At 38.2% G+C, this 24,701-nt stretch overlaps 1 protein-coding gene across 1 annotated transcript in view; it reads right to left on the bottom strand.

The window, feature by feature from the left end:
• Window positions 1-24,701, bottom strand: part of GARS (glycyl-tRNA synthetase) — a 45,555-nt gene that overhangs the window by 14,686 nt on the left and 6,168 nt on the right. Inside the window, exons 2-10 of the mRNA XM_029925606.1 lie at window positions 18,244-18,345; window positions 17,404-17,506; window positions 16,042-16,183; window positions 14,781-14,869; window positions 13,773-13,849; window positions 10,946-11,091; window positions 8,565-8,714; window positions 4,304-4,466; window positions 2,863-3,027 (exon numbers count right to left, since the gene is read on the bottom strand). Of these exons, the coding sequence (XP_029781466.1) occupies window positions 2,863-3,027; window positions 4,304-4,466; window positions 8,565-8,714; window positions 10,946-11,091; window positions 13,773-13,849; window positions 14,781-14,869; window positions 16,042-16,183; window positions 17,404-17,506; window positions 18,244-18,345 (1,137 nt within the window). The remainder of the gene's footprint in view (window positions 1-2,862; window positions 3,028-4,303; window positions 4,467-8,564; window positions 8,715-10,945; window positions 11,092-13,772; window positions 13,850-14,780; window positions 14,870-16,041; window positions 16,184-17,403; window positions 17,507-18,243; window positions 18,346-24,701) is intronic.

Raw genomic sequence — 24,701 nt, forward strand, 5'->3', positions numbered from 1 at the left:
AAAAAAAAAATACCCGTGATACTTTGCAAAGAACAATCTAAATTGTTTTCAAAGACCTTAATTATCTGTTATCTGAGTAAGAACTAAAGAGGTAAAAGGCTTATTTTAGTAGATACCTAGTTATTCCTTCTCCTATTTATTTTTTTGCCTTTAACCCAAAGAGAATGGAAAAATGCAACCGTCACAACTACTACACTTGCCAAGCACGTGTTACCACATGGGGAGTGGGGACTAAAGAGGGCAAGTACGAGCCTTGCAAGCTCAGGAACCCCAATACATAAACACACCAAAATAGGAATTAAAGAAAAGAACGAAGCCGAAAAGCACGTAATTTGATCATCTGACATCAGAGAAGATGTCAGCGTTATTTCTACACTAACAGGTAAAATTACAAAAACACGCCTGACGATGGCAAGCCACAGTTCTGGGATAGTGCTTACCTCTGAGGAAGGAGAAGAAAAGGGTGGAGCATTAGCAGTCTCGGTAACTTTTTTTTTAATAAAAAAAAATTAAACACGAAGCATACAAAAGTGTAAAAAGCCTTTTCTCAAAGGCATAGACCATCTAGTTTCTATGGATCAAACTGCTGTACTGACAGCTTCAGACGGGAGGGAAGCTCTTCACCTGTTCCATTTTCCTGGTTTAAGCAAGCAAGACACAAGGGGACAACTTCAACAGGGTTTTGGCATTTCCTTTCCTTTATACAACCTGTCCGGCAAACTGCACCAGTTGCTTACAGTTTGGTAAATTGTTAACAAGCTAATTTAATAAAATCACTGTTGTGAGGACTTAAAATAATAAAAAATCTTTAAAGGAGTTCTCCCTTCCCCTTAGAAGTTCCTGGTACTTTCAGGCTTCTGGTTTTGTTTAGTCTTCCAATGACTTTCCATAAAATGCTATAGCCTAATCTCAATGCTAAGCCTACATTTCCTTTTTAAAAATTTCTTTATTTGTAAAAAAAAAAAAAAAAAAAAAAAAAAAAAAAAAAAAAAAAAAAAAACAACAACAACAACAACTGAGGTACAATGGACTTGCAACACTGTGTTAGTTTTAGGTGTGCAACGTAATGCTTCGGTGTTCATTTGCACATACTGCAAAATGGGTACCACAGGAAGTCCAGGTAACACCTTACAATGTTACGGAACTTGTAGGATTTACTCTCAGCAACTTTCAAATATACAATACAGTGTCCTTAACTACAGTCACCATGCTGTTCATCACCTCCCCCAGACTGAGGCCCACATTTTCTGATTCCCAATACTTGCTTAGCCACAGCTCGCAGTGGCTCTGGAAGAGGAGGAGCATGAAGCAGCAGGCTTTATCAGAGCAGTGTGGCACCCTGGTTAAGAGCACGGGCCTGCGTGAGACCGCCTCGGGTCCTATCCCAGCTCTACCCCTCGCTCCCTGTGAGGCTCAGGCAAATCACCTCTCAGCACTTCAGTCTCCTCAGAAATAGAACCTATGATGAGGACTGCACAAAATAACACACAGGAAGCACTTAGAATGGCACACGGCCCTTACCAATGAGGCATGTCTAATGAGTAAACAGATGAAATAAATAAATATGTAATCCAGGCCACAGTCAGATTTACATGGAGACTGTGCAAGACAAGAATCTGTATCTGCTTTAGTGAAATCAGAGTCAGAGCAAATTGAGAAAGGGAAATGGTTTGGAATAGAGAGAAAAGAAATAATCTTTTCTCACACAAAATAGGAAATCTTTTGTTGGTTTGATCTGCAAATAAGAAATTCCAGGAAATCTAAAACCTGTAAAGAAGTGAATATTCACCTATAACCCAAAAATAATGACTTCTATCATTTTGGCATACATCTGTCACGCAAGCCTTTGAGGAAAAGGATGCAACAAGCAAAACTTAATGGAGTACAGAAATTCTTTCCTAAACCCACAAAACATCCGTGACAGCCACCACAGATATCCGCACACCATTATGTAGTATGCATGCGTGTATGTTTGCGATGCATGTAAAGTCACCTAGAACAGTGGCTGAAAAACTTAAGGGGCTAAGAATGGCATTTACTTATTTTAAGAGTTATTATTAAAAAAAGAATAAGGGATGCCTGGATGATTCAGTCGGTTAAGACACTTTTGTTTTAAATGTTTATTTTTAGCAATGTCTACGCCCAGTGTGGGACTCACACTCATGGTCCTGAGGTCAGGAGTAGTATGCTCTTCTAAGTGAGCCAACCAGGTGCCCCTCCTATGCCCAAATGTTTGTCACTTCCAGGCGCCAGTGGGAACGTTTGTGTTTGGGAGGTGGGGGTAGGATGGTACAGTGAAGCAGTAACCTGGAGGTCTTCTCTGAATAATTACTAAATACACAGAATTTAAGGAAAGGTAGCTCCTAAACAAGACTTCATAATCTACTTGTCGACTGCCAAAACCTACTGAACAGCTCTCTACACAAAGAGCACCACATCTTTCTTTCCTGAGCCTTACCACCATCCCCAACACTTGCCAGGGTCCTTGTCAGCAAGGAGGCCACCCCATTTTAGGCTCACCCAGGGATATTACCAAAAATACTGGCCACCCCAAGAATGTACACACCAACTCTGCCCCATTATAGACCTTCACTCTCTCCATCTCTCCCTCTGCCTGTCTCTCTTACTCTCTGTCTCTGTAAAAGCCATCTAAGTCTTGGGACAAAGGGCTCTTGGGACACAAGAGGAAACCCCTTCCTTATAAGGGGACAGGAGACAACTGCTTTTTCCATTTTGCTTCATAAAAACTCTTTTCTCTTCATTCCACTCTGACATAAAGCACACAAAAGGCAATTTTGATATCCATGCTCCTAAGTTAACAGCGTGATGGTCACGTGCTGACAACCCTTCCGTTCTTCTTACATAGGAGGTTTTAGATTCGGCGTCCCAACAGTCACAGGCGTAGTGGGCCATCTCGTTCTCCATGTGCTGTCGGAAGCGGAGTTTATCTGGAGATACTCCCACCTTCGTGAGGTAGAGGTAGATGCGGCCGATGAAGTAGCCTAATACTGAGTTGTTAATCACACCCTAAAAATAAGTCAATAAATAGACAAGTAAATAAATAACCAAGCAAACATGCAAACAAGCACAGGAAGGAGGAAACATATACCTTCTTTCAAAGCCCAAGGTACCATTTTCAACTTTTTCATAATCTACTGAAAAACATTTGAAACACAAAGTAAACTCACTTATCCAGCTTTTAGAACAATCTCAAATGCCCAGAATGTGACTGTGGCTATTTTTAAAGGGGTTAATGTTAAGTTAACAAGCTGATAATAACGGAGTTATTCAAAATCTTTTGGCCATACTCACTGGGTCAGAAAAAATTCAGCCCAATACCTCATACCTTCTATATCTACAGTATTAAAAGTAACATTCATAATAATGACCCTATGGACTGGTAGATATATTTCTTCTGAATTAACAAAAGTAGTAAGACACATTGAGGGGACTTTAATGATCCTTACTCACTGAAGTTTGTACACCCCACGTTGTACATGTCATCTAATGATCCCAGTACCAGAAGGATCTTAGCAAACATCTAGCCCCATCTCCAACCTGCCACAGCTCCCAAGTTATCACTCAGCATCCACTGGAGTATTTTCAGGGGCAGGAAGTTCATTGTTTCCTGAGGTAATTTGCTCCACGATCAAGCCACAGCTATATTGAAAGTTTTCACTCACTCATTTCTCCAAATGAGTGAAGAAATTCTATTCTATGCAAGACTTTATCCCAACTGCTACAGGTAATACAGAAGAGACTAAAATCCAGAGGACTTGCTTTCTGTCAATCACAGAAATACACTACTACAGTAGTACATATTGAAAAAAGGTGGATTGATAAGGCATACTTCAAACCAAGATCTTTTTCCCAAGTGCTCTGCTAAATATTATTTTCATGTTACCCCCAATGGCCCACAAATCGGCATGTTCACCTAATTTCCTCCCACTATAACAATACTAGATAAAAACAAACACTACATAAAAAATAAAATGACTGCGGCGCCCAGGTGGCTCAGTGAGTTAAGCCCCTGACTTCAGCTCAGGCCACAATCTCGAGGTTAAGTCCTGCATCGGCCTCTCTTCCGTCAGCACAAGCCCACTTCGGATCCTCTGTCCCCACCTCTTTCTGCCTTTACCCCGATCATACTCTTTCTGCTGCTCTCAAAAATAAACATTAAAAAATAATAAAATAATACAGTGACTGCTAAAATAAGTATTTTGTCATTCAGAACACAGAATTTATTAACTGCAAGAGACCCTGAGTAGGAATAACCTAAACAAAGTGACCTACGGAATCTTACCTGTTCAACAGCATCTCCTAGGCGCATTTTCCTAGCAGACTGTCCGCTGACCTGGGCTTTTGCTGAATACAAATAAAGGTGGAGGTCTGCCACATTCTGGAACTTGGGATGGTCCTTCTCACTGGGATCTACAAAGTGCTCGATTTCTGCCATTGTGAATTCTCTGGAAGTAAAAACATAAAAGTTGTGTGCTTAACTATAAAAAATAAATGAGACTCTTATTTTCAACTTTATTCTACAACAATATAGGCCCTCACACTACAGGAATCTCTTATCACTAAACAAGAAAGTGATTTCCTATGGGAATGGCATGGAAAAAAAAAGGTTTGTCTAGGTAGTTGTTATTTTTAAACACATTACTGAAAACTTTACTACTTGCTTAGATAGCATTTTAAATAAATAAATACATTCAACCTTCTCTCAAATATTAACTCCTATCTAATGACAAAGGTTCTTTGGTTGGCCAAACTTTAATCAGTCTCCTGAACCTCCTCCGAGGCCCATCTGTACACGTCCTTGTAAAATCGTTTTAGCAAGAACCCTGCTAAGTCGGTGTGACCAGAACCCTTCCTCCCTTGCTGCCTGTGACCACTTTTGGCATCTTTTTGAATTCCTCATCCTCCACCCACCCCCCACTCCAGGTGGTGTCTGCTCACCCTGGCTGCTCTTCAGCAAGACCCTGTCGGGCTGGTTTGGCCAGAGACCCCTTTCCTCTAACGTTCCCTTTTAATAATTTTCTAACACTGACCACCACTATGCGCCTTGGCTGTAAATCCTCTCTTGCCTGTGATATATTAAAAAACTGAGCCCTGTTCTATATGGAGATCTCTTTTCCCCTACCGTAATAATCTTGAATAAAATCTCTCTCTACCACTTTAATGACTGTCCATCTCTGTTTTTCCACTGATACTAACCACCACAACAGAAGATTTTTACTTTCAATGAAAATTAGCTTTTAAAGAACAGATTGATACGGTTTTTAATATTAGGAAAACTTACACAAAAGTCAGACGCAAAAAAGAAATGAGACACTTAATAGTGACTTCCAAGTAAAATGGCTTTAATTAAAGCACTAGCAAGTCTTTACAAATACACACTAAATGAAGTTCCAATGTGAAATTAAAAGTGAAGTGAAATTGTTTTTTAGCTTTTATAGCAGTTTGGTTTCTTCCTTTTTCTCGCTCTGAACAAGTAAATGACAGATAATGGCACCATATGGCTGGCTTCTTTAGAGTAACAGCTTCTTGAATAGTGTTATTCAAGGCTGAGGACATAAGGTATAAATTGAACAGGCTAACACCAAGCTAACTGCATAATGCTGAAATAAATACGGATATAGTAATGGTTTCCCGAAGAGATTTCTCTGAAAGGCAATTAAGTGGCTATTGGTGGAAAAGTGTTTTAAGCTATGAGTCAAAATCAAATCTCTCTTCTTTAAACACACTCCCCCACACACACATTTACTAGTGTACTTTCATGATTATCTCAGATGTTTTAGAAGGAAAGAAAAATTGCTTAAATGGGTTCTAAAAATACATGAAATGCATTGCAAAAGAGCTCTGATTCTTAAATTTTAATAGTATTTATTTGGCCCCACAGCATCTATCTCTGGTCTCTCAAGCACTATCAGACATCTGTGTGCATTGAAACACGACAGCGAAGCACAATGTCTGTCCTCACATAGCTTAGAGCTGGGCTGTCGGCAACAGAACATCTAAAATGCAGGGCATATCAAAATAAGGGCCCTGCCCGGGATCCCAAAATATTCTGCTGCCAAAGCCTTTCCATCTGTCAGCTCACAAAGAGGAGATGGAAATCAACACTAAACACTGATTTTACCAGCAGTCTCTTGTCTTTGAGTTCAGAGACTGTACCTGCAACTGTGGAGAACTAAGATTCATAAGACAGAACCAGCTAATCAAAATAAAAATAAATTTTTAGGGGTGCTTGGGTGGCTCAGTCGGTTAAACATCTGACTCTTGATTTTATCACAGTTTATGATCTCATAGTTCTAACCTGTCAACGCAGAGCCAGCCTGCTTCGGATTCTCTGTCTCCCTCTCTCTCCTCCTCTTTCACTTGTATTCTCTCTCTCTCTCTCAAAATAAATTAATAGGGGCGCCTGCATGGCTCAGTCGGTTGAGTGTACGACTTTGGCTCAGGTCATGATCTCATGGTTCTTGGGTTTGAGCCCCGCATCGGGCTCTGTGCTAACAGCTCAGAGCCTGGAGTCTGCTTCAGATTCTGTGTCTCCCTCTCTCTCTCACCCTCCCCTGCTCACGCTGTCTCTCTCTGTCTCTCAAAAATAAATTAAAAAACATTAAAAAAATAAATTAACTTTAAAGAAAATCCAACTCTTGATTTCAGCTCAGGTCATGATCCCAAGGTGGTGGGACTGAGCCCCACATCACACTCAGCACAGAGTATGAGGCCTGCTTGGGATTCTCTCTCTTTCTCTCTCTCAAAAATAAATAAATAAACTTCAAATAAAACTAATTTTTAAAAATTACACATGAATAGTCCAATACTCTCAACCTAAAGAAATCACAGCCATGCAAAGACTAATCACCTAATAACTCTATGTCTTCAAGAAAAAATCGTAACACAAACAAATCCTAGCCCTACCCAACCCATGTAGCAAAAAACCACAGGGTTACTGGCTCATGGAAGAATGAACAGACTTCTAGTCAGGATCTTACAGGGAATTACACCAAATGCCAGCCAGAAACCAGACATGATGCTTTAAAGTGAAAATGACCAGGGCACCTCAGTGACTCAGGCGGTTAAGCGTCCGACTTCAGCTCAGGTCATGATCTCGCAGTTAACTCCTAGAATCACTCCTCAGTTCTGAGCCAGTTTTCCAATTTACCACTTTTTATTCCAGAGGCCTTACTCCATGATCCTTTCTAACTCCCAAGAGCTACTCTACATGATGTAAATCCTCTCTAAAACACTGGCTTTAGACAAAGTTAGTCTTACCCAGCTTCCTCGGTATTTTGAAAGCATGCTTGCAGATACTACTGGAGCAGGCAGAAAGCCAAAAAACCAAAGAAAAGAGACACAAAAAAACCCAGGAAAATAAAACAAACTCAGACTTCACAAGTTTTGCACTGTTATCATAGCTGGCAAAAAAAAAAAAAAAAAAAAAGAGTTGGAGGTTATCATAGCTGGCTCCAGTTTCTGACCACCTCTGTTTTCTGCAAGAAGGCCCAAAGGGGTTCCTCCCACCCCATTTTTCTAAGTCTTGAAGCCCCTTCCTCTGTGCAGTTTCCCTTTTGTAGGCCAGAAGGCTGAAGGAATTACAGGCCTGAAGACAGTTTGGTCAATACACCGAGGTGTTTCCTCAGTAGGTGTCATGGGGACTAATAAGATTAGGCAGGCACACGGTGTGGGTGCTTTGATGTAGAGTCAGTGGCTGGGCTATGCTATCACTGAAGTCTGTCATTACAGTGAGTAAGAAAAGAAAGAAGGATGAGGTGGTAGGGCTGGGGAAAATCATCTGGAGCCTATGATCGTTCAGTTTACCTATGTATCCTATTTTTTATACGGAATTTATTACCCCAAAAGATAATATTAATAAAAAAAAATGTATAAGCATCACAAAAACTTAAGTCACAAACAGCTAAGCCACAGTACCTTTCTAAAGAAAAATGTAACTAAGTGCTAACACGCCATCCCGCACATTCCTGGATACATCTGGCAAAGTGAGGTTATGAGAACAGAAGCAAGTGAGTAGACTACAGTAGACAGAAATAAGCCTGCGAGCTGGCCTTTCTGTCACACAGACGCCTCAAGTATCTGGAGGAATGTCAACTGGTTAGCAAGACACTCGTGGCCCAAGTGCAGTGCTGCTGTTTGCCCTGGACACTGAGAGGGACTCCCCTATCATAACCATCACCTCATCCTCACCTCACCCTGCACTTACATGTATCACCACTGCCAGAAAATGTCTTGGTTTAGACAGTCAAGATCCTGCCATTCCCAAACATCTGATGAGCAAGGGGGCAAGATCATTGTGGAGCTGGTGAGAAATGTGATCTTATTCTTTACCTCCCTTCCTTCTCCTTGGGTTCACATTAGTCACTCAAGCCTACCTGATGTCCCAGAGATTACAAACATAAAACATCATCTTTTGGAGGACAAATACAAATTCTTACCCATGTAAAAATGAAGCAGAATTGTTTCAACATAACAAGCTTTCCTTTCCCATTCAATGCCAAGGTCATTCACGATTTTTACCAGCAGAACAATATGGATGGTACCTGACTCTGATCAGTCCAGATCGAGGGGAGATCTCATTTCTAAAAGAATTTCCAATCTGGGCAGCAGCAAAAGGCAACTTTCCTTGGTTGAATTCCAAAAGTCTCTTGAAATTCAGGAAAATCCCCTGTGCAGTTTCTGGCCTCAAGTACCTATGAGTTTAAACAAATCAGTTGGTTAGAAGGAAAGAAATTGTTTCCCAAAAATCTGAAACTCTAGATCCAAATCCTCAAAGTCCTAAATACTATACTATTTTTGCACAAAACTGTACAGACACACCCTAAAGAAAAGTTTTAGGAATACACATTTTTCCTGGTGGCAAACATTCTCAAGCACATGTTAGAGAATGTATCAAGCCGTTGGTATGGTAAAACTACTATTAGAAACATCATTTTATTTTATCCCTCTAGTGAGTCAAATACCATCTCTCAATGTCCCTAAACCCTGGTTATTCATTTACTTGGAGGCAGACAACAATTTTGGATCCTTCTGAAAATAAGACCCTGCCTAAGTGTACCTCTACAAAGCCACCCAGGAAGAGTGGTGCTGAGCGGCTACAAAGAATCCATTGTGGGCTAACACTTAACATTAGAGCTCACTCGTCACGATCTTCACAAGCCAGGCAATTTTCCAGGTGTTCCCCATCATTTTCTTTTCTGTGGTGTTCTACATTTCCAGCCAGAGGCTTCTTTCCTTTTCCTCCATGTTTTAAAGATACAGCCAAGAAACCACCCCAGGATAGCCACTGTTCTGTTCTCTATTGTGCAGACATGATTCTGTGCAAAAGCATCAACTGAAAAAGCTTTCCCAACAGTCTGCTTAGAAATAAATATTTTATGAAAATAACTTTAAAACAAAGAAAAGAGTGCCAGAGTGACTCAGTAGGTTAAGAATCCAATTCCGACTCAGGTCATAATCTCATGGTTCATGGGATCAAGCCCCACATCGGGCTCTGATGTCAGTACAAAGCCTGTTTCAGACCCTCTGTCCTCTCTCTCTGTCCCTCTCCGGCACACAGCTTCTCTCTCTCTCTCTCAAGAATAAATAAACTTAAAAAAAAAAATTAAAATATAATTTCACCTTCCTCTCACTCTAATCACCAGCTCCTCATCTTGGTGGTGTGTTCCAGTTTTAATCCAGATAGAAGCAGAACTACAGTTTATATGCATTTTTTAAGCTGTAAGATTTATTTGTTTATTTATTTATTGTTAGGTAAGCTCCACACCCAACATGGGGTTCTAACTCTCAACCCCAAGATCAAGAATCACACGCTCTATTAACTGAGCCAGCCAGGCACCTCTAAATATATTATTTATAAACAGAATGTGTAAAATGCTATATTCTTTATTTTTCCATTTTCTAAATAATCATAAAAATTTAATATAACATTTAACAGTTGCAGAGTATACTAAAATGAACTACTTTACTACAATTTACTTAACCATCTCAAACTATTAGTAATTTCTACTTTTCACTTATTTATTCTTGATAAATGTAGCTTCCTTTCCTTTTGAATTATTTCCTCAGATAAATTCCCAGGAGTGGGATGATGGGTCAGAGGGTTTGGCCCGCTTAATGACTCTCTGTATATATTGTCAAAATGAAAGGCTTGCCTTTGGCCTTTCTCCATAAAATACCCCAAACAACACAGTGTGTGATTAAAATAATTCCAGTAATACATTCTGTCACAATTTTCACTGTTCTTTAGTTTCTCCTCCAGGAAACGTGATCTGTCTAGCTTCAGTCAATGCCTACCCTGCATTATCCTACAATGAGACCAAAAGAAAAACATCTGAAGCTATAAAGTGTAATACTTTGGCTAAGTTTGTTAACATAGAGAAGGAATCTGTAAATACAGATTCTAACTCTGGATCACATGTAGACTGTTCAGCTTTCTTTACTGTGAAAACCACATCTTGGAAAATAACCAGCTAAACCTATGTTGTTCAATATGGTAGGCCACTAGTCAAATGCCCAGATTACAGAACATTTCTCCCACCGCAGAAAGTTCTATTGGATAGTGCTGATCTAGACAAAATTGTTTATAAAGCCTCCTTCAGCAATAAATTGAATGACTTCCAAAATTATTCTTCAACTATCTGTCTTGCCCTGTACAGCTATAATCACAAGATATGATGATCACAGTCTTTGTTTATTTTGTGGCAAAAAAAAAATTATCACACACACTAAAAAAATTATATTCAGAAAGAAGTAGAAGAAATAAACTTAAGAAGATGTCTGTCATTATTTCCTCTTAATATATTTATCTGCACTTTCTACAAATCATTTATTAAAAATTTTCGTTCATGGCTGATATTGATATTTGCTTTTTATTATGAGCAATTTTAATAACTTCATTACATAAAGAGTAAGTGATACATACCCAGGCATGTTTCCTCCAGGCCCAATGAAGGTCTTGAACATTAAGTTAAAAGCTACTGGAGGGGACAGATCATTTCCAGTAGTGGGGGATTTCACATTATAGTTCACAAAAAGATCCCCAAGTTCTTGCTGTCCATAGTTATCAAGCTAAAGGATAGGTCAAGAAAATAATTAATGTAAAAGACTGAGAGAAAAAATCAGGGCATAAGAGTATTATATATAAAAGCCATCCATCATTAAAAGTCACCAAAAATAAGAACATCAGAATTAACCTAATCTCCAAAATATCTAAATTAAAACTACAACCAGTTCATACACTTCCATTTATCAATTCACCATTTATCATTCTAGAAAAATGAAGTATCTTTCTGGGACTGACCTAAAACTCACACACTCACCATTTCACAATGAGAGACAAAGCAAATCTCTGGTGCAATTATAATGGTTACTGACCGGCAAACAACTGAAATCATGTAAATACGTGTCCAAGTTGAATTTTATCACTCTGTGCATTTTTCCGTCAGGTTCACTTCCCTGTCTATTCATTAAATGTGCACATACCTTTTCTTTCCCACTAGGTATTAAGATCTTGAAGGCAGAAGCTGTTTCTTATTGATGTCTACTTGTTCCAGTGTATTGCACATTTCATACCTTGATAATCAATGCCAAATTCTCTAAAATGTATCACCTTCCAATTCAAAAATTTCAAATGACTATGACAAACCACCTAATACTGAAGAATAGTTAAAACTTTAAAAAAAAAACTTCCTAAGAGAAACAAAATAATTAGATAAATCAAGTCATGGCCATAAGAACTAAGGCTCTGCAGTCAGAAAAACTGCTTAACATTGAAGACAATGTAATAAAATTATGTTTTAGAAGTGGTTCAAAATAACTCTGGAGATGACAGAAAAGCAGGTATGGATTCAACCAAATTTGAAAATATTGTAGCAGGCTCATTCTAATATTAATATTAGAATAATATTATTTATTATACTATTTTCTATTTGTATATGTTTTGAATTTTTCATAACAAAAACTTAAAAAATGACTTTAAAAACTGGTACATTCAGAAATGGGTCAGCGAATATGGATACAGAAAAAAAAGAAACAATGAACTCTGAGCTACTGCATCCACAGTACAGGAAAAAAGCTCATCCTAACTCAGAGGGTGAATCAGTGCTTTTTAAAGGAACTATTATGCTTCATAAAGCTGAAAAGGAATCACAGACACTAACAGGTAGAGAAAATGTTATTACTTGCTCAAGCAAACAGATGGGCCTTTGGCTGTGAGTCCACCAGGGCCATTTCTGAGTACTAGACCACAGTCCTCAGCTTTTCACTGAGCACTACATTGACAGCTTGTATGTGTATCTGATATGGCAAATCAAAAAACAGACTGCCCTCCTAAGACCATGGACATGAGATGGAACAAAGTCAGATTTCAAACTATAAATGTTGACTTAACAAATCAGCTAATCACTTCCTGGTCTGACACTTGACTTGGAAATGAATGAAACTGCTAAGATCAAAGATACATACTCACAAAAGCTTAGTTAAGTCTAACATACTACATGGAAAACAGTAATTTAAGGGTAATTAGAAGTACTTTTCATTTCTTCTTTCTATTAAAGGTCATGCCTTTGGAAAAGGAAGGAAATAAGAAATGAATGTGTGGCTACAACAGTGTCAAAACCCAAGAACTGATTTACTAAAACCATGAACAACAATACCAAAGTAATGAGCTTCAAGCAAAGGATAAAATATACTTCACAAGGACTAAAATAAATTGGTAGATGAGTCAACAGCCAAATTAAGATTTTCTTTCAATTTAAATGAGGAAGAAGAAAATTTCTTAGCTACTGTTAGAAAGCTAGATATCATAGGGGAAAATCAGTGTATTTTTAGAAAATAAGGCACCAGTAGAAAAGTATCCAGTAAATTCTCCTGAGTAAAAAGAGGTAGGGATTCCTACATTCAGCCTTATGTGCATACACACACACACACACACACACACACACACAAATATAAATATGCATAAATATAGTAGTGGTGTGCCTGTGTGTGTATGTATTTTTACCCTAGGAAGAACATAAAATTTAAGAGTTAAGCTTTGATGGACCTCATGATCAAACATGGTGTTGGAGAAATGTACTTTGATTAAATGAATACACGATGTGAGAAATCAACAACATACACACATGGGCAAATGCATCTTCCAGGGGCAAAGAGGCGCAGTTTTCACCATATTCTTGAAGTGATTTGTGACCCAAAAGAACAAGAACTACTTCTGATACAGAAAGTACTCCTGCACTTGGTAAAAGAATCGATTATCTCTATGGTCTCTTTCATCTTCCCTAAACTTTGCCAACTTAAATGGAAATTAGAAAACTTTTAGTCTTTGGAAAAGCTGGGGCCTGCTCACTGGGTTTTAAGAATAAGAGCATGTAGTCAGGGACAGTGCAACCAGAAGCAGATCAAATGGCTGATGAGACAGTGCTCATAAAGGTATCTTCCCCAAAATCTCAACAGCAAGACTGAACACTGTTCATCTTCAGTCACTCCTCTGGTTTTTGCTATTAAATCCAGAAAACTGGTTTCAAGGAGACAGAATGAATTTCATGCCTATTTACACTGAATTGCTATTTGGGCTAACATAAAGTATTAGCCACAAAAGGTAGAGAAGAAAATAAAAAGGCAAAAAGAGACAGAAGGTAAACTCTACTTCTTTACCATTGTGGCTAGAGGCAGCACAATGTGAAATTCAGCCGTCACCAAACACTGAAAGAAAGACAGCGTTACTGTAATAACATCTCTAAAGTACTCACCTGGGCCAAGACACTTTCCATCTCTGATTTCTTCTCAGCAGAGCACTTCTTATCAGACATCAATTTCTGTAAATGAGCTACAAGAACAGTGATGGTACATGTCAATTTCAATGGGAAAAAGGACCATGCACTTTGAGTTTCACGGCTGAAGTGGTAAGAAAATGACTCCAAGGATAATGTTCTTACTTTATATAAACCCCATGGCTGATTTTACAGGGAGAACCATGTTGCTGTCTTGATTCTTTTGCAGGACTTAGAATTTCTAATTATCATGTATAACTTCTTCTTTTTAATAAGGGACTTGATCTACACAGGGATACCTCAGATAGACTGTGGGTTCAGTTCCAAACCACAATACAACAAATATTGCAATAAAGCAAGTCAAATGAATGTTTTGGTTTCCCAGTACACATAAAAGTTATGTCTGCATTATACTGTACTCTGTTAAGTATGCAATAACATTATATCTAAAAAAGAAAAAAGTACATACCTTATTAAAAAATATTTATTACCAAAATGCTAACAACCATCATCTGAGCTCTCAGCAAGTCCTAATCACTGATCACTATAACAAATATAATAATAATGAACAAGTTTGAAATATTGTGAGAATTACAAAATGTGACAGAGACACAAAGTAAACAAAAGCAGCTGAAAAAACAGCGCTGATAGACTTGCTGAATACAGGGTTGCCACAAACCTACCTACTATTTGTTTAAAAAAAAAAATGCAACATATGCCAAGCACAATAAGGTGCAATAAAATGCAATAAAATGAGGTATGCCTGTATATTTAAAATCTATGTGCTTTACTCTTTGCATGTTATGCCCCCAATTTTTTAATTTCAAGTTTTAATTTAAATTCTAGTTAGTTAACATACATGGTAAAACTGGTTTCAGATGTACCAAAAATTTTTTAAGAGAAAATATAAGAGAAAAATTTAATCTAAACCCTTTGTTTCGATGAATTCAACTTGAAAGAATACTTATCTGAGATGAAAAACCATACCTTTTAACAGATGGTCAGCACGAAAACACTCTCCATTTTTCACATCTTTCACCATGAAGTCAGCAAATTTATCTACGTGGCCAGAGGTCCTAAGTTAACAAATGCCAAGCCAATCTGTCACTTTCATATAAATTAATACATAAACTTTACCTTATAAGACAATCCTCCTTCTATATGGAGTATATCAAGCTTAATGTATGCCAGAGAAAATTCTTCCTCAAATAGATCCCCACCCTTTTCCTAAGTTCTTTCTTCCCATAGGAAACATCGACCGACTAGGATTATGCTTTTTCACAAGTTGTCATAAAGCATGTGCTACTTTGCAGAATCAATTAATCCATGCCTATCCTATTATTAACGATCTAAGAAAAGGCCAAAACTATGGGGAATCTGACTAGGCAAGAATTCATGATAACTCTGTATAGATCTTGAATCTTAAGAAAGAGTTTTCAGTCACTAAGACCTGAATGGACGCTGGTATTGGCTCTTACACAGTCCCTATAAGTGGAGCAAGTGGCTAAAGAACAGGTGTCCTGATCTTTCAGATCCATCACCAGTTTTTTTCCTTTTAATTGGCTGAAATTATTAAGAGAACCCAAAGGACGCAAACAGTGAAAGTTAACTCTTTACCAGGCAACGTGAAATGAAGTAATGAGATACACAATGGTATGAATTCTTCTTTCGGTTTTATATTCAAGAAATTCTGCCCTGCTTTCAACAGTGTTAGTAGGGATAATCTAAATTTCTGCACTAAAACTTCAACACAAATAGTAGTATTCAATTTTAAATGTATAAAACACCTTTGCCCAGAACTTCTAAAAACCTAGAGTAAGGACATAATCATATATTTTCGCAAAAATCCATCTATCAGGATGTTCAGCAGACTCAAAAATGAGGAACAATTTAAATGCCTACAATATGGTACTAACTAAATTATAGCACATCCACAAGAGAATAGTATGCTGTCATTGAAAATGCTTTAGAAGAATCTTTAATGCTGTAAGCAAATGCTCACCTACATTGCATGAAAAAAGCAGTGTGCTGCTAACATTGACGCATATGCAGGGATTCCAGAGAAGGAACACAGGAAGGATAAACACAGTAATTTCAACATGGCTGTCTATAGACATTAGGTACACATTTTCTTTGTTTTTCTTTATTTTCCAGATTTTTATAAGGAATACGGGTAGTTTTTGTTATCAGGAGAAGTTTCTTAAAAATGCATATTAAAGAATTTCAGCCTCCAAAGTAGAGATCTTACTTTAAAACTGGCTCGGGGGTAAGCATGGTACAATCAATCTCTAGGATCTGTTCCTCTTGGATAAAGTGCTGCCTCCAGGTCTGAATAATATTGTTCTTCAAAGCACATCCAACTGGGCCAAAATCATACAGACCACTAACACCTGTAAAATATGAACAAGGAAAACGTGGACTTTAACTTGTCACTCTGAGCAAATAAAAGCAAAAAGACATGAGAAACTGTAAGACTCCACATACTCCCTAAAAAGGTATTAAAGTCGACAATTCAAATCCCTCAATACTGGGGGCACCTGGGTGGCTTAGCCGTTGAGCATCTGACTTTGGCTCAGGTCATGATCTCATGGTTCGTGGGTTCGAGCCCTGCGTCGGGCTCTGTGCTGACAGCTCAGAGCCTGGAGCCTGTCTTTGGATTCTGTGTCTCCCTCTCTCTCTGACCCTCCCCTGCTCATCCTGCTGTTCTCTCAAAAATAAATAAAACATTAAAAAAAAATTCCCTCAATACTGAAGAGCCTTACTTCAGCTAGCTGACAGAAGTAAAATCTAAAAGCTCTTACTCCCATTTAGTATTTCCACATTAAGAATTGCAAGTAGGTTTAGCAAAAAACTAAAAGCAAAAGATGTTCCTTCATATCTGAGAAACAGAATGAAAAAGAAGATTATAGTTTTGTGCCACAGATATAACTTGTTCCATCAGTTGATAATAATGATCTAAAATTTTAGCACTGAATTCTCTAAATTATTCTTGGGTATATGAGTCACTATATTTAAACCTCAAGAAGTTAAACATTTAGAGATCTGCTTAGCCAAACTCGAATCAAGTTTCAGTGGAAAGTACTAAAAGTCTAATATTATTGCAGTGATCTCCACTAACTGAAAAATACGATTGTACATTTAATCAGTAAATTATATTTGCCTACATATAGGCTATAGGCAAATATAATTATAGAGACTTATCTACGTTCTGTGAAGAATGTTTTCTCTTAGCAGTGGCCATAAGAATAATCTGGGGACCCTGGCTTATCACTGTCCTTGTGTGGAGGTGCACAGTATAGCTGGCCAGTGTTACAATGGCCCTTGAGTGCCCCAAAGGAGAGTCTGATATGTATGTGGACATATTAAGTGCTTTATACCTGGGCCCCTAACAATTCCCTACATCCTAATGGAAAAAAGCAGTCTTCAAGAATAAGTAGGGTGGAAAGAAATAAACAGATTTTACACCAAATGGCCAACTTTAAAGGAACAAAAGCAAAATATTCTGTTTCATGTGACCTGATACAATTAAGTGTCAATTGAAAAGCCATGCTTTTTATTTAAGCACATATTAAAGCCACCAACATTAACGACTCTATCATTAATCCCCTACCTCCATAAATAGCAAAAGCTTGATCGTAGAAAAACCTCCTCTTCAGGGTATCTTCCATTTTTGCTCTGTCTACAATGTCATCTTTGGGCTGTAATGCTAGCTCCTGTAAGGAATTTTTAAATAGGAAACCTGTGAGTGGAGGGGGTGAGTGGAAATATGAACTTACATATGTGAAATCAGTTTATTCCTCAGCAAAATTCAATATAAAATCTACCAGAAAAGATATTGATACCTTCGAAAATAGAAACCGTAGGGTGTTTCCCCTTTGAGTTACAGAAAAGATACTTCTACTTAATGATTTAGGAAAGTTAATGATTATTTCCAAGATTACAAGACTACGCTTACTTAGATGCAGATACTGATAAGCAAAATCTCAATTTTTAGTGGATTACTGTAGTGAGATCATGCATTAGAATTCCAAACGATTTCAGTTTGGTGACGGGAGATTTATCGTTTGAAAGATTTGGGAGCACGTATCAGATGAATATACCTTTTCCTTAAAAGAAAAAATTTACCACAAAACCACTATTTCGAGGCATAGAATTCATAGAGAAGAGCAAGCACAAAGCCTTCCAGGGACATTCATGGAGCATATTGAGTCTAGGATTTGGGGGAGGGGTAGGTCAGAAGTCAGGAGGCTTCATAGAAAAGGTGACATTTTGAGATACAATTTAAAAGGAGGAGAAGTCTGCTGGGTAGCAGGAGAGAAGGCATTCTGGATAAATAGAGATAAAGCAAATGATGCTCGTTCAGAAGCTTTTCTAGGTTTTTCCCACCCAAAGAGATTAATTAACAGTCCTAGACCTATTTGCATTCCTATTTTAAGATCCCAAGACTCACCTTTGCTTCCAGGACCCTCTTCCGTGCTTTGAGCTCCGCTACGGCTTTGTCTACATCTACTTGGGGCGCTTTATCTTCTTTCAGTTTTCGCACAAGGTCTCCCTGGCCAACAAAGAGAATGTGTATTCAGGATTGGTTTCAGAAGTCAAGAAAAGTTTTGAATGTGTTTTTAAGCATGTCTTTTAAAAAGTATCTGTGTAAGGATAAGGCAATTCAAGTGTGTATTATATGAGAGGTCATTATAAATAACTGAAGGTCTTTGCTCTCAGCAAAACACACTAACAATTATACAAATAACTATGTTCTAAGGGGATTAGTACTAGTGTGCTTTTTTTTTTTCTTTTGGGAGAGGGGACAAGTAGAAAAGGAGGAGAGAAAAGCACTGATGAAAAGTATGAAAGAACAGGTTAGTACTGAGAACACAAGGGGCCAATAAATAAACTACCCTCCTCTTGAATCTACCAAAAAAAAAAAAAAAAAAAAAAAAAGATCATCTTGCTTTTCCACCTACTTCTCTGGACATTTCTTCTTTAAAAAAAAAAAGTTCATTTATTTTATTTTTGAGAGAGAGAAAGGGATAGCGTGAGTTGGGGAGGGACAGAGAGAACGGGCAAGAGAGAGAATCCCAAGCAGGCTCCACACTGTCAGTGCAGAGCCAGACACAGGGCTGGAACCCAAGAACTGTAAGATCATGACCTGAGCCAAAGTCAGATGCCTAACCGACTGAGCCACCCAGGCACCCCATTTCTTCTTGGTCACTACTGACTCATATTCCTCTGCCTTTTTCTTAATTGTTAGAATTTTTCCTTTTTAATTTCTCTAGAATACCTTGTTCACTTCCAACAACCTGCCACCTGTACACTGATCCCCACACTTAGGGTAATGAGGTGGAGTAAATAATCTGAGAAAGCAAACAAACATTACTTACATGATCTGGGAAACTTCAAGTTGAGAAATTAAAGTTGTCAACTTGATAGAGCCTTTGGGTTTCCAGCAGAAGTAACTGCTGTCTAGACCTTCCACAGAAGCTTTTCAGGATTTTCAAAGACCAAGATCACCAAAATAATAAGCACTCAACTAAAAATTAAAGAACTCAGGAGGAAACCAGCCACCATAGATGAGACTCAACAGAAATGACAAGAGAATTAGGGCCTCCAAAGTATTAGAATGATCGAATGTACTTTGTAAATGCTTAAGAAAGTTTTTAAAACATAATAAAAGTAGTTATGAGCAAAAAATAAGAGACTATCAAAAACCATCAGAAAACCTGGAAAAAGAACCGTACAGGTTCACATCCAAGGAGGTGACAGATGGGCAAAATGGGTGAAGAGGAGTGGGAGATATAGGCTTTTAGTTATAGTATGAATAAGTCACAAGGATAAAAGGTTCAGTACAGGGAATGTAGTCAGTGGTAATGTAACAGGGTTGTATGGTGACAGATGGTAGCTATACTTGTGGTGAGCACAGCATAACCCATAAAGTTGTCAAATCACTAAGCTGTACACCCATATAACACTGTGTCAGCTGCACCTCAATATAAATAATACAAAAGGGGAAAAAAGAACCAGATAGATCATCTAGAAATGAATCACTGAAATTAAAAACTCACTGGACATGTTAAATAGCAAATCAAAGTTGAAGAGAGAATTAGTGACTTAAGAGTATACACCTAAATAAATTATCCATGGGTAATCCATGGAACGGAGCAGTAAGACAAAGAGTCAAAAATGTAAATGGGGTAATGAGACACAGAAAAAAGAGGGTCTAGCATTCATCCAACCAGAATTCTCAAAGAAAATAAAGAAAATCTCTAAGAGGTTCTATTTGAAAAGATAACAACTATGAATTTTTCTATAATTGCTCAAAGACATGAATTCTCAGATTCGGGAAGTACAGTGAAATCCAAGCAACATATGAAACAAAAATCCACATCCCTAGACAAGTCTGTAAAACATAGTATTTATGAGGGATTCAAGACCCGGATTTTCATCGCTCATCAGCTAACTGTGAAACCTTGAGCAAGCTCAAACCTCTTTGAGCTTGTTTCTACAACCAGAAAATCAGGCTGATAATACCTCACTGAACAGTAATAAAGAGCAAATGAAACAATTTAAGTAGCATATTTTCAACAGTACCTAACAAACAGCAGACACACAAAAACTGATAGCTGTTATCATGCTATAAAACACCCGAACTTGGTTGTGGCTGAGTTATTTTCAAATACTTCACACCCAACTTGTTTATAACTGAATTATTGTTCTCTGCCCTAAACTTATCCCTTCTCCTATGTACTGCTCTCTATTTGTTAACAACATCTACCAAACAACTTTCCAATCAAGAAACATCAAGTTATCCTTCTTTACCTCCAATATCTGGTCAGTTTTAAATCTCAATCTACCCTCCCCCTTTCACACCTCATAGACTAGATTGCTAAAAGAGATGACCAGTTTGGTTCTCATCCAAAGGTATCTACACTCAGATACGCTCACCCCAAACCATCCTAATTCATGTCATTTCTCTCCCACCTTTATAAACTTTTCACATATAGCATACTTAATTTGGTGACCGTTCCTACCCCCAATGCACTCAACAATGCTTATCTTCTTATCCAAAGCACTTTCCTTCACTTAATGAAATTCATTTCCCAAACACTCCAACCTCCCAATAGTTCCCCTTCTTGTCACTGTTTCACCTACAGGCTGACTCGTCCACCCCATCCCTTTGATCCTCAGAGGCTGGACATGGGATCATGTCTTCCTTGCTCCTCTCGGCACTTTCAAACCGATTTCTCTTTCCATCTTCTAGAACACAAGCTCCTTTGAAGTGCCTGTCATTACCCTTTCCCCTTGCTGCTAACACCTCCTAATCTCCTACTTACTTCCCCTCTTTCAGTGCAATTTCTCTCTCTCTGCAATTCACTCTACTTTAGAATGTCCTGGTCAGAAGCTGTTTCCTGGTCAGGAGGTGACAGAAATGTTTATAACCATCTGAACCTAGAACCTATCTTTGCTTACATATAATAAGAAGTATTCTCCTAGTTTCAACATACAATGAGTTTTCCAAGAATGCCAGGAAAATATAATTTATAAGAAGACCATATAAATTATATGCTGTTTTGTTCACAATTTTACAAAGAGTTATTATTTGAAACAAACAATATGTGGCCAACGGCAATGTTGTGGTATGTGAGCGACCAACAGGATACAATTTTATCAATGTGTATCCATTACAGTTACACTCACTGTAAATCTACATATAGGTATAAGGATCTGCTTGCTTCTGCCTAACTTCCACTGGATTCATACCCAAAAATTTACACACTGAAATACACATTATTTTAGGGGTGCCTGGGTGGCTCGGGCCATTAAGCGTCCGAGTCTTGATTTTGGCTCAGGTCATGATCTCATGATTCATGGTACTGAGCTTCCAGTTGGACTCTGCGCTGATCGCAGATCTTCCCCACCCCAACTTCTGCCCCTCCGTCTCTCTCTCGCTGAGCCTCCCCAGCAAGCCACGTACTCTCTCGAAATAAACAAACATTTAAAAAAAGAAAAACAGGGGCGCCTGGGTGGCTCAGTCGGTTGAGCGGCCGGCTTCAGCTCAGGTCATGATCTCACAGTTGTGGGTTCAAGCCCCGCGTCAGGCTCTGTGCTGACAGCGAGCTCAGAGCCTGGAGCCTGCTTTGGATTCTGTGTCTCCCTCTCTCTCTGATCCTCCCCTGCTCGCGCTGTCTCTCTCTGTCCCTCAAAAATAAATAAAAGACATAAAAAAAAATTAAAAAAAAAAGAAAAACAAATTATTTTAGTATAAATTACTTTATTTCTTTGTATTACACTCAAAACATTATATGTACAAATACTTTTCTCTAATTAGATTTTATAGATATTTTCTATGAATTTCATTACTGGGTAGTAACGGGGAATTCCAAAATATCTGGTGTAAAAAGGGACCCTGGGTCTGAAAATTGAGAGCCACTGAATTAGTCACTCCTCTTTTCTCTTATCACATGTAAATGGGTCTGGTGTGTGATTATACTAGCAGTTTTTATTCTATTATCCTGGCCTGTCTAGCTACAGCAACATCCTCAGTCATCTTCTAACTTCTAGCTTCTTCATTTCACTTACAATAAGTGAAGTCACCCTATCAATACAGTGCTCTATTTACACACATTTTATTTGTCCCTGTCAATATAAATTGTAGCATGTCAATTCTGGCATTCGAGTATTTACTGGCACAAACTACTGCTAGCATAGTACAAAGCACTTACTATTCAGTCAATATCCACTGACTTATTCTTTACTCACTCAGTGGTTCTTTTCCTTCCCTCTACCTACCAGAACACCTATCTCATAAATGTCCACTAACAGTACTTTTTGATGGGGATAAGAACTCTGTGAAAACCTCTGTTTTGAAAAGAAGTTGGCAGATGGTGCTTCCTCATGAATGTCTGAATAAGTAAGCAAGGAGTTCTGAACATCTATTCCCTATATGTCAAGTATTAGCACTCCCACATATTTCATATACTTTTTCTTTTGGAGCTTCTCATAGAACACTAGCAAAGAAGGCCACAAGTAAAGGTAAAGGCAGGAAGAATTTAAAATAAATTCCCTCGAAGCACTTTTTTTGTCTTTTAAGGTTCAGGCTTTGAATACATACATCAGAGAAAGTGCAGCTATTAAAAGGACACAGTATGTGGGTGAAGATCCCACACTGAGTCAATCACCTGTAAAATGCAGTGAAGAGGGGCACCTGGGTGGCTCAGTCAGTTAAGTGTCCAACTTCGGCTCAGATCATCATCTCACAGTTCGTGGGTTTGAGCCCTGCATCGGGCTCTGTGCTGACAGCTCAGAGCCTGGAGCCTGTTTCAGATTCTGTGTCTCCCTCTCTCTCTCTGCCTCTCCCCCTGATCACAGAGTCTCTCTCTGTGTCTCAAAAAGAATTAATAAAATGTTAAAAAGAAAAATTTTTTTAAATGCAGTAAAGAAAGGAAATAATCATGTTTATTCTGAATAACAGGATAATTAAACCATGATTTCTAATAACTCAATTCTGAAAACAAAAGAACTGGAGGTGATCTAAACATGGAATAAAGGTACTTAAGGAGTCCTAGTTGCTAATTATTTTTCTTCCTTCTTTGTTCACCAATCAACTATATTTTGGGTTGTGCCTGCATGCGTGTTATGTGTGTACTGAATGAAACTGACATGAAATATCATCATCTCTAAATATCCTGAAGCTTAGTTCCCAGGTAAATTCCTCTTAAGACATATATTAGGAACTAAGAGCCTGTGATTATAGTAGAGTAGCTATTAGATGAGAAATCATTCCAAGGGATTTTCTTCATGGATCCTTCATGTATATTATGGTGCCTATTCAGCTGGCCAAGAAGAGCCTCGCCTTGTAAGATGCTGGCTTACACATATGTAAGTAGAGGACCCTTGTTGAGTTCGTCCCAGATTCCCAAGTGTTTCACAATTATTGACAAAAACTTTATGAACTTTTCATGCCCTTTGTGGATTCAGCAGGAGCTTTAATGTACACTCTCAGTGCAGAAAATCAAAGCAGAGAAAAATCCAGGGCTCTTCACCCTAAGACTTCTTAGTACTACCAAGATGTGAGTTTCATCTGTGTCTTCTCCATCACAGCAAGAGAAAATTTGAAGTACTGAAACACAAGTAATGTTATTCACATGTCTATTATGACCATTAGCGGTTCAGACAGTAAATCCTTATTAAAGACCTCCCAAGAAACCACTAAAAAGGTTTTTCTATCATCCTATCTCACCAAATTCAGAAGACATCGATCCTCTTGTAAAGGTGCAAAATGTTATCAAACTGGCAATCCCAAGAAAATGTGAGCTCCGTACCAGCAATGGTTTGTTTGATAACACTAGTGCTGCTAGAGTCACAATCCTTCCAGGGCGATGCCTAACACATTACTAACAGTGGACTACCACTGGGGGCAGCATTCACAGCACTTTACATGAACTCACTATTTTAATGTTCACAACTGCATTCCAATAGTAGAGATGAAAAAGTCTGGCTACAGGAAATTTAAATAATTTGCTGAACATCACCAGTGAGGAGACAGTGGAGTCAGATCCAAACTATGGAAATAAAACTTAAGAGCCTATGCTTTTATTATTACTAGGAGTATCAACACAAAAATGCAAGGGTATAAAGAAAGCCCATTTAGCAATTCTTCAAAACCTCTCCTATCTCGACAATTATTAAATTTTACTACAGGGTTAAAAAAAAAAGTCCTTCTTAGTTATTTTTCTCCATACTATTTGGTTAGAGCATCAAGCTATAGCCACTGAAATCATTTCAGTGACCAAATCTCTACACCAGTTCTTCCCCTAACCCTCCCTATCAAGTGAAAGTCATCTCTCAAGTGAAAGTCATCTCAATAGGTCCTGTTTGCACTGAGACCGTTAGAAACATGTTTCTTCAGCTACA

This window comes from Suricata suricatta, chromosome 2 (assembly GCF_006229205.1).
Source record: "Suricata suricatta isolate VVHF042 chromosome 2, meerkat_22Aug2017_6uvM2_HiC, whole genome shotgun sequence".
NCBI classification, from domain to species: Eukaryota; Metazoa; Chordata; class Mammalia; order Carnivora; family Herpestidae; genus Suricata; species Suricata suricatta.